This window comes from Cyclopterus lumpus, chromosome 15 (assembly GCF_009769545.1).
Source record: "Cyclopterus lumpus isolate fCycLum1 chromosome 15, fCycLum1.pri, whole genome shotgun sequence".
Lineage (NCBI taxonomy): Eukaryota > Metazoa > Chordata > Actinopteri > Perciformes > Cyclopteridae > Cyclopterus > Cyclopterus lumpus.
The window spans coordinates 9,894,831-9,905,231 of NC_046980.1; the positions used below are offsets into that span (position 1 = coordinate 9,894,831).

At 39.6% G+C, this 10,401-nt stretch overlaps 1 protein-coding gene and 1 pseudogene across 2 annotated transcripts in view; one reads left to right on the forward strand and one right to left on the reverse strand.

Moving 5' to 3' along the window:
* The window catches only part of LOC117744095 (SH3 and PX domain-containing protein 2A-like), a 48,405-nt gene extending 40,030 nt beyond the window's left edge, over positions 1–8,375 (reverse strand). For both annotated transcript variants that reach the window (XM_034552208.1, XM_034552207.1), the window contains exons 1-2: positions 7,988–8,375; positions 455–535 (exon numbers count right to left, since the gene is read on the reverse strand). In XM_034552208.1, coding sequence (XP_034408099.1) covers positions 455–535; positions 7,988–8,350 — 444 coding nt within the window. In that variant the 5' untranslated portion in view covers positions 8,351–8,375. The remainder of the gene's footprint in view (positions 1–454; positions 536–7,987) is intronic.
* LOC117743854 lies at positions 3,369–6,439 on the forward strand (annotated as a pseudogene).
* Positions 8,376–10,401: the final 2,026 nt, after the last annotated feature.

Consider the following 10,401-nt stretch of genomic DNA (forward strand, 5'->3'; position numbering starts at 1 on the left):
CACACTGTTGCTTGAGCTACTTACATGTAGATCTTTCTAACAAACAAATGATATATAGACAATGCAGCCCTGTGTGGTTAGAATGTAAAGCTGAGTCGCTTTTAGGAAATGTGGGAATTTCCCTGGAGGCTACTGGATCCCTAAAAGATCCTGAGGCCTAGCTTCACCCCATGCTGTATTCTGACTGAGGTCAGGTTTTCTTCCTGCATCTGCTAACTGGATTTCCCCGCATTTCCCTTTTCCCAAGCCGGCTTCAATAGTCTTAAATGAGACTACGCATACCGCCTTCCAGCAGCTGAACAGAAAGATGTGATCAAAAGGTAAAGCTTCCCTCACAGAGTTTAATATGAAGACGTATCCAAGCCCTTTTCAACAAACAATTCATCACGTTTTAGATTAATGCTGCTTCTATATCACAGTAGAAGTATTCAGTTAATTTACCAGTACAACATACCTGCAGGTCAAAGAATTTGCTGTACCTCCTGTAGATGACATGGGAAGTAGAGTCTGAGTAAGAGACGTTGATGAGGTAAACCTAGTGAGAGAAGCACAAACAAAAGAGGCCCATTAAGAGCAAGGCCACTTTGTCAAAGACACAATGGCACCACTTTAGCTCCTGACTTACCTTAAATAAACTCATTAAGTAAGTCTGTTTGCTTCACATATTGGAAAGACATCAGTGGTCAATGAGAGGGCTAATAGAAGTATGAAGTATTATTTCATTCAAATCATTCATCATGAATTACATTAGTTCTTGAGTGCAGTTGATTGAATGTGACTAAGACTTCAGTTGTTTTTAAATATTGGAGGTTTAAAGCCCAACTGTAATAGTTATTCCACAGTGCTGATAACAATAAGCTATGAGGCTGTTGTTTCTGGACTGCAAACAAAACCAAGCATGACTGTGCTTATGATATACAATCACAGGAAGCTAGCACGCTATAGCTCCCAGTGATTGGTTCAAACTAGCCAGACTTGCCAGAACTAGGCAATATGTACATCCATGCATTGGTCAAATTCAGGACCATTATGTGTGAAACTGTCTAAGGAAAAAGAATGATGTCAATAAATTCCAGATATGTATATATATCTATCAGCAGGAAAAACGACCAGTAGGGTTGCAACCTGGCATATTAAAAATAACTGACATAAGTGAGTGTGTGTGAGTTTAAGGTACAGACAGGAGCAGTCTAGCTGCGCTGTTGTGCAATATCCAGAATATGTTAATCACTAACATTATTTTCATTTAGTTGTTACTTTAACATGCTTGTATGTAAACTAACACAATTCAGTTATTTCAGATATGATGTTCTGAATCCTTTAAGGACCATTCCATTGTAACTAATACAAAATAATAATAAAAACAATAATAACAAAGTAATATCATTAGATTGTGAAACCGTGATATTTTCATTAGAAATCTCACACCGTTACAACCCTAAAGGCGGGGAAGAAGAAGCATACTCATTCAGAAGCTGAAATGAGAATATTATTTCCTCGGCTGACATTAAAAAGAACATTACACTGTTGCCAAAAATGTTCCAAAATCTTTCCTTTATTTGCCTCAACAACAAAGTGGCCACAAACAGTGGTGCACTCTGACCTCTGCTCTGAGGTTTGGAAACACATGGCTGCACATAATACATTTCCATCCAAACGCATGGCACAGAGTGTTTACAAAAGCAGCATTTACACATAAGGTGGCAATCTACAAGGACATCAGTTGCTAGTTTGAAAATCAGTTTTCTGTCTGCACACAGTTCATTACGGAAAGAGTGTGCAGCTATGTGCAGAACCAGTTCTCCAGAAACTCACTAATTCCATGCAGACAGCATGACCACACACACTAAATGTAGGCAACAGCCTGGCTCAAAGGTGGAGGTACACCTCACAAAAACCATGAACCGTGCAACACTGTAAGGAATGGATTGTGATGTTTGCAACCAACAATACTGATATGTCATGAGCCTAATGTGGTTTCATGGAAGATGATTACATTCTTAACTGCAGATTCACAGCAAATGGATGCACGTTGACAGTACGTTGACAGTAGTCAACTGGATTCAATTTTACTCTTAATATTAAAGTCTGTATGTAATAGGCAGCCTGGACCTCTGTAACTATTTCCTAAAAGCCAAATCTCTCTCCATCTGAGTGACATGAAACTGCTTGAAACTGACAACAATCAATAAGACAGCTGACTGTGCAGGTGAGGTGGTCGCGTTCACGGCAGCGATTTTACACACAGCGATTTGGGAAAAAGACTAGTTTATATATAGTACCTTTCTAGTCTTTCGATCACTCAAAGCTCTTTAAACTGGCCGAGATGTCAACATTCACACATAGTCATAAACAGGTAGCAGAGGCTGCCATTCAAGGTGCCGCCTGCTAATCTGAATCTTATCCAAATGTTCTGGTCATGTTAGTGAACAAGGATTGGTTGCCATGTCCTCCCGAGGTGTCCCTGTTGTTTTGGTTCTCTGTTGCAGGTGCTGATTGGAGTGTCGTCAGCTGGATGAGCCACACTTGAGCTGTTGTGGCCTTAAAATACCTTCTTCCTTTGGCAGCCGCTCTCTGGGGGGAGGAGGTCCTTTGTGTTGCTCGCACGACAGATGCTTTCATTACTGAACCTTTAAAGGGTGACTTGTGTTGTTAAAACTAAATTTCTTCTTGTTAGCAGCTTGTTTGTCTCCCTGTTTGTTGCAACAGGTCCAGTGTCACAGCCCGGCTCTGAGCCTTTTCTGCCTGTTGCTCAGAGAATAGACTTTAAAACAGCTCTGCTTGTGTACAAATCTCTTCATGGTCTAGCACCAAAGTACATGTGTGACATGTTAGAGCCCTATGAACCATCTCGGGCTCTGAGAAGTTCAGGGAGTGGTCTCCTGCTGGTGCCCAGAGTCAGGACTAAACACGGTGAGGCTGCGTTTCAGTTTTATGCTAAAATCTGGAACAGTCTTCCAGAAGATGTGAAACAGGCCTCAACTCTGACAATGTTTAAATCCAAGCTGAAAACAGTTCTATTTGACAACTGAAAGTATTTTATATGCACTCTTCGCTTTTAATATAATTAATATATTATTATTTTTATGGAATGATTTTATTTGCCTTTTTGTAATTGTATGTAGCTGTAAAGCACTTTGAATTGCCTTGTGTATGAATTGTGCTCTATAAATAAACGTGCCTTGCCTTGGGGACAAAAGACAAAGGGTTTGCTTCTTTCCCCCCTCAAACCGGATAAGCATTTTCAGCGGCTTAGCTCATCAATAATAAGATTTTATTTTTTTTCTCCTTCTTCCCTCAAGGGGACTTCCCGGTTAACCCTTACTTCCAGATTCCATCCCAAGGGAAGGTCTGTGCTCTGTGCAGTGGCCTCTGGGAGTCTCCCTCAGCAGGAGATGTGTGCAGTCCCACTAATAAATGTCTCGATGTATTATTTTAAAATGTATTTCCTGAACAGCAAGTCCAACTTGTTCAGATACTCCATATTATGGTTTTTTCGATAACTACCCGTAAGCAGCACAGGCTGCCAACATACAAAGGAAACTCACCATACGCTCACACTGATCTAGGAACATGTTAAGGTAATGAAAGTTTTTTTAATTGTGTGTTAAGTGTTTCTGTCAATCTAAACTTGTCAACAAAACCTAATATATTTTCCTAAATTAATTATCTAGCCGCTAACCAGCTGTGACAACAAAGCTGATCTTGTTTTCACCTTGTGAATCTGTCTGTGTATAATCAAACCACACAGCTGTCTGCAATTACATTTGACTGTATTTGATATATCTACAACTGAGATTATACTCATGAAAACTAACATATCTTTAAATCAGTGTGAGTATTTTAACATTGAATGTCTAGACTGGATAGACTGGACTGGATTCCTATCAAAAAGAACATGTCAGGTGTCCACAGTGATGTCACAGGATTCAAACAGGGTTTCAAAGTGTATAACTACAATTCGTTTTTGCATCTTAAATGGCCCACGATATTTTCTGCAGTGACATTAGTGCGCACATGGAAACTTTTACAATTACTGAAAGCAGCCTCTCTATTCATTAATGTAAATTATTAAGGAAAACTCTCATACATCATTACAATACATACTATAAAAAAGAGGTGGGATGCGGAAGGATTGTTGGGTTGCGGGTGGATAATTAAAGTGTACGCGCGGATTCAGATAACCTGATCATTATGAGAAAAGAGTCACTTTAGGAATGTCCTGGAACATTCTTTTTGTTCACATTTTTACAAGCACATAGTTCTCAACACACTTTTTGTCTTTTAATGTCCTTGTCCAAACTACAGAGATTAATCAAGATTAATAGGCCGCAGTGTCACATGCACTGCCAAATCAATTATTATCAATTTGGATAGTTGTAATTGTATATTACCTCAACACTCAATCAAGCAGCCTGGCAAAGAGGCAGCCTGGCCTATACAGACATGCAGCAGACACACAAGGGGGCAAGATGTCTGCATATTAATTAATTTGTGATGAAGCCTGACCGGAGAGGCTTGGAAAGTGGTATGAGGCAGACACGAGATACTTTGACCGAGGGTGTTTATTAAGTATCTCTGCTACACGTGTAACCAAACGTATACGAAAAATATAAATAAACAAACAAACAGTTAACTAAAAAAATAACTCTACTCAACATGAAGGTAACTTAGATTAACATAATTTGATGTGCACACAGCTGCACAGTAATGTATAATTAGAGGAAATGGTTGGGCACCTCCTCCTTTGGGCTCTGGAACACATGGTGGGTATGGTGAGTAACAACAAAAGATATGATTAACTAATTACATTACACACTGAATCAATAAAGAAATATGGGGACAAATGGTGCATTTTCACCCACTTTGTCACATAATTTATATCAATTTTTAATTCAAATTCATCATCACACTAGAATAGCCCATAAGAGAGTCTATTTTTTAAAAGCACTATTTCACATGATTTTTCTCTTAACGCACTATACTTTCCTTTGGGACTTTTCATTTGAATTAAAACAACACATTGTTATTTCTGATAATTGTCTATTGTTAAAGTATTTAAATTAGCTATTTTTGATATACAATAACCTGCATGACTGACAATCTACCAAGACAAAACTATTATGATTTTATTTTTGCGTCCCGTTGTCTAGCAATAGTCTACATTTCTGTCTTTTAACCATGACAATTGATTAGTCTTCAAAATAATAATTAATGTCAGATTGAAATGGGTTGATGGGAAACTTGTTTTAATTTTCATTGCAGTGAATCCAGAAAGACCCAAGTCAAAGCAGGGATTTGCTTGATATTGGGAGCTTTACTTGTGGCTGTTTATCTCTATAAATATTTGAATGACCACAACATCTTTCATCTACAAGATGTGAAAAGGGATGGCGGTCAAAACAAGACACCCACCAAAAACACCTCCTTCGTATACTCCTGGCCAGCTTGTCAAAGAAATCTGAGTGCTGCCAAAAGCTCAGACTTCAGCAAATTGACTGTTACCTTTCAAGACTTCCTCTACTATCGACACTGTCGCCATTTCCCCCTGCTACTGGACCTTCCTGACAAATGTGTTGGGGCTCATGAATCTGCAGATGTCTTCCTTCTGCTGGTCATTAAAACCTCCCCTTCCAACTACGACCGCCGAGAGGTTCTGCGCAAAACATGGGCGGAAGAGAGATTAGCAAATGCTGTGCAGATTCGAAGGATCTTCATTATGGGAACGATGGATGCTGGTTTGGAGGGAGAGAGATTCAACAAACTCCTCGAAGTGGAGCATCGGGAGTACAATGACATCCTTCAATAGGACTTTAAAGATTCCTTCTACAATCTCACCCTGAAGCAGATACTCTTCCTTGAATGGTTCGAAAGAAACTGTCGTCGTGCTCGCTTCATCCTTAATGGTGATGATGACGTCTTTGCCAACACAAACAACATGGTTGCGTATCTCCAAGGCCTCAAAGATAACGATGGAAGCAAGCACCTCTTCATCGGCTATGTGATGGTCAATTCACCTCTCGTTAGAGTAATCCAGAGCAAATATTTTGTTTCAGTTGATTTGTACAACTCAACATTGTACCCTCCCTACTGTAGTGGTGGGGGCTTTATCATGTCTTTACACACAGCGTTGGTCATATACAATGTGTCCAAGTCCATTAATACTATTCCTATTGATGATGCTTACTTTGGGATGTGTCTGGCCAAAGCAGGACTAAGTCCTACTTCCCATGTGGGTGTGCAGCCAGCAGGATGGACTGTTCCCTCCAGCACAATAGATAAATATGACCCGTGCTATTTTAGAGAAAAGTTACTGGTACATGGATTCTTATCAGCTAACATGTATTTAATGTGGAGAAGACTACATGACCCAAACCTGAAATGTTATACCTCAAACAAATGGCATAAAAAGAAAAAAACTGGAATTTTCAGGTGGTAAGGAAACGTGTTGTTACTTTGCTTATTGCATCTTCCTTACCCTCTTTATTCTATAATGATAAATGGTTTGAACTGTTTAAACCACGTCTATGCTGCTGCTTCTCAGTGGGTGTCCAAGTCTAATCATATATTTTTCATATGGAGTGTGGGAGAGTGTTTTATGTACGACAGATCTACATATCGGTTGTGTCAACTTGATGGTGTGTTAGTGGTGTGATTACAGCTGGTATTGATCTATAATAGTTTGACTACAAACTGAATCATCAACTGAAATGAAGCATTGTGTTGATTTTTCCCTTGCTACAGCATAAACATCTGCTCTGTATCACTTGTCCTGAGTTTTTCTTTATGAAAATTAAAAATCCTGGTTTCACCATGGAGCCTGCTGTACATTAATGTGTGTGGTTAGAGTTAGAGTACCATTAGTTTCTTGTCTACTGTGGTGTCATATTCGTGTGTGTGTGTGTGTGTGTGTGTGTGTGTGTGTGTGTGTGTGTGTGTGTGTGTGTTGAGGTGAGAAGAGATTTTGATTAGAATATATTCTCTCTGAGACTCCGAGGAACTCTTGTTTAGTAATGTTCATAAATAAATGTTAAGAACATGTATCCTCACTATATGATACGTTATTAAAAATATGCTGAGGTATTAAAATGTATCCTCACTATATGATACATTATTAAAATGTATCTCCAGACTGTATGATGAGGTATTACAATGTATCCTCACGATATGATAATATATTACAATGTATTCTCACTATATGAGGTATTACAATGTATCCTCACTATATGATAATATATATATCATTCCAGTTTGTTTCACCGACAGTGAAAAAGACTGTCCAGCTTATTGTTAAGTAATAGTCTTCTCTTCCTTTTAATTGACCAAAAACTAAGGTTGCGTCATGCTGACAACACTTTCGACTGCAACAGGGACGAGTACGTGGAATACTTTTTAAAGTGCACAGCTATGCAGCTCTAGCAGCTCTGTGAGGCTCATGTCAGGATGCTAACATTGACCATGCTAACTGTTTAAGTGCTGTTAGCATGCTAATGTGGACTACAACACACACACACACGCACACACACACACACACACACACACACACACACACACACGCACACACACAACCGAGGCTGACCATGACGTCGTTAGTTTCGCAAGCGTTGTGTCATTAAAGCAACATAAACCAAAACGTCATACAAGTTGAACTGTTGACCTTGCAAAGCAAGAAGAGTCACCACGTCAGACATCACGCATCTACGTGTTACTCAAACGTCCTCACGGTGGACACAAAGTCACGGGGGTGTTATATCCCCTGGACACCTTTTTTGATGTCTGTTCAACAGCTCAAAGCATTTCATTCCAGCTGTTGTTCGGACGTTTAAGTCTGGGCTTGTGGACCCACAGCGGACATTGTTATCCGCGGAGCTGCTTTAACTTTTGAGACGTTTAGCAATGTGGAGCGCAATGTTACATTCGTGAAGTTGACAGCAGACGTCACTTGAACAACGTGAAAGGACACAGGCGGAAAGAAGAGACAACTCACATAGTGTTTGGACGGGTTCCTTCTCTTCTGCACGTCCACTACGTTTACGTCAAGGACGTTTCGGAGCTGCATCTTGACAGACACCCCAAAAAAAGAGGGGGAGGGGGGGGGATTTTTGCACCAAGAGAACGCTACAAAAGAAGATGCTCGCCCATAGAAAAAGATGAAGAGTATCACAAAATGTTTTTTTTTTTTTTTTTTAAAAGCACACACACGTGGAGGAATTGCCTTTGGAGGGACTGCAAAGTTAGAAGAAGGAGGAGACGTTGGTTGCATCCATGAAACGATGGAGTCCCGGACGGTCTCGGAGCTTCTGAACTCCTTGTGAAACATGACAACGCAACAGAACTGGTGTTCAGTCATCCGTCCCCTCCCTCAAAGGGGGGCCGGACTGGAGGGCAGTCCGGGGCGGACCCGACTCCGCTGGCTGGACACAACGGGACCCTTTGAAGAACTCAAGTCAGACCGTTTGCGAATTGTTTCTTGTTGCTCAAGAGTATCATTGTGCAAATGCTGAAAACTATTTAGAGTTTTGGGGAAAGAAATATAGAGCCTATATTTTATTTTTATTTGTTCTACTTTTACTCTCTTTGGAAAGAAAAATTGAATTGCCGCCTCCAAATGTTCCGCCGCTTAAGGCGATACAAAATGAAACGAGTTTGATTGATAGCTTTTTAGCTACATGGAAACATAAAATGTGTCTGCTTAGCTGGCAAATCAAGTAACATATGTCCACTGTGCAGTTATTTCCAATGTTACGGTTACGGATTTCCGTCCGCATATGGCAAACGACTTTACGCCCTCCAGCTGGAGGCTGGGGCATAAATCCACGAGAAGAGGAGTGACATTTACGTAACTCCCCCACACGGGGGCGCTGCACAACACAAACAATATTGTCTCTCTCCCTTTTGAATGAAGCGGTGCTTTTTTTTATTTTGTATTATTACAATGATTTGCACTCTGCAAACATGGAGAGAAATGTACATTTACTCAAGTACACACACACAGTATAAAAGTACTTGTATTTTTGTTTGCGTATTTCATGACTTCTTCTACTTCTACTCTACTATTAAACAGGGGAATAGTGTACGTTTTACTCCACAGGGCCTATATTTATTTGACAGCTAGTTGTGTTTCCAGGTTCAGATTTGACACAATCAATGATTAGTTTAAATGTATGATCTTTCGTTTCAAAAGTATGAGTTATTTGACCAGCTACAACATTAAAATGTGTCTCACATATTAATACAGTAAACTATCAAACAGAATATAGTATTAGTGAGAGTGAAAGTGTGTGATTTAAACGTAATTGCATATGGGTAAGCATAAGTTAAGTATGATATAGAATCGCTGTCTATCATCTTGTGTTCACATAGTATCTACAGTTTGCTGATATGGCCACTAGTGGGCGGTGTTCAGGCGGCTGGATGTTATAAGGTTGAGTGAGGAGAGAGGAGAGGTTGTTCTTGGCTAGTCTACATTTTGAGGAAAACCCAGAACGTGTTGGACTGATTTATTCCTTATCATACATCCATGCTATTATTACTTTTACTACTGGTAATGACGTAATGTGTACAGTCAGTGTCTAGTTATTTAGAACTGTAAAAACTGAAAGACACAAACTAAAAATGAGTACATTAACAGTACATTAATATACCATAGGCATCCTTAGTATCTTAAGGCAGTCTCTGTTTGTGTTGATATGGCGACTGACATACCCAAGTTTAATGGAAGTTAATCAAATAAAAGGCCAACTAAACGGAATCATGCTTAATGCTGTGAATTGGCTGCACTAATCCCCATCACCTGACTCATAACATAATGTGGGCCTAGGCCGAACAAAACAACTTGTATTTCCTCTTGATGGCGACAGGAACACAACTGGCATGCGTGGTAGAGCCGAGGGGCTGGCTGAGTCCGCTCTGCGCGTCCTGCCCACCGTCCTGCCGAGGAGATCAAGGAAGCAGATACAGCTAACTAACTAACTAACGGCGTCAAGCTAACGGCCGACAGACCGACTGACAGCGGAAATATCTACATCCCGCCTCCAAAGTAAAAGCATTTATTTGGGTCTCTTCCCCACTGACAATAAAATATAATAAAAACAATCACATTCAAAGAAAAAAATAAATAAAAACACTCACAATTAAATACTAAATAAAAACCCTCACAATGAAATATAAAATAAAAAACCCTCACAATAAAATACTAAATAAAATAAAAACGCTCATATTAAAAATAAATAAAAACCTTCTCAATAAAAAATAAAAACAGTCACAATATAGCATGAAGACAGCTAACGTTAATATTACATTTGTGTTTGTTGCAGAAATGGTACCTTCCGTTTATGTGTCGTGCACAGCTCGTTAATAGTGGTTTTATTTTGTACGTGTTTTTAACGGAAAGCTATTCAA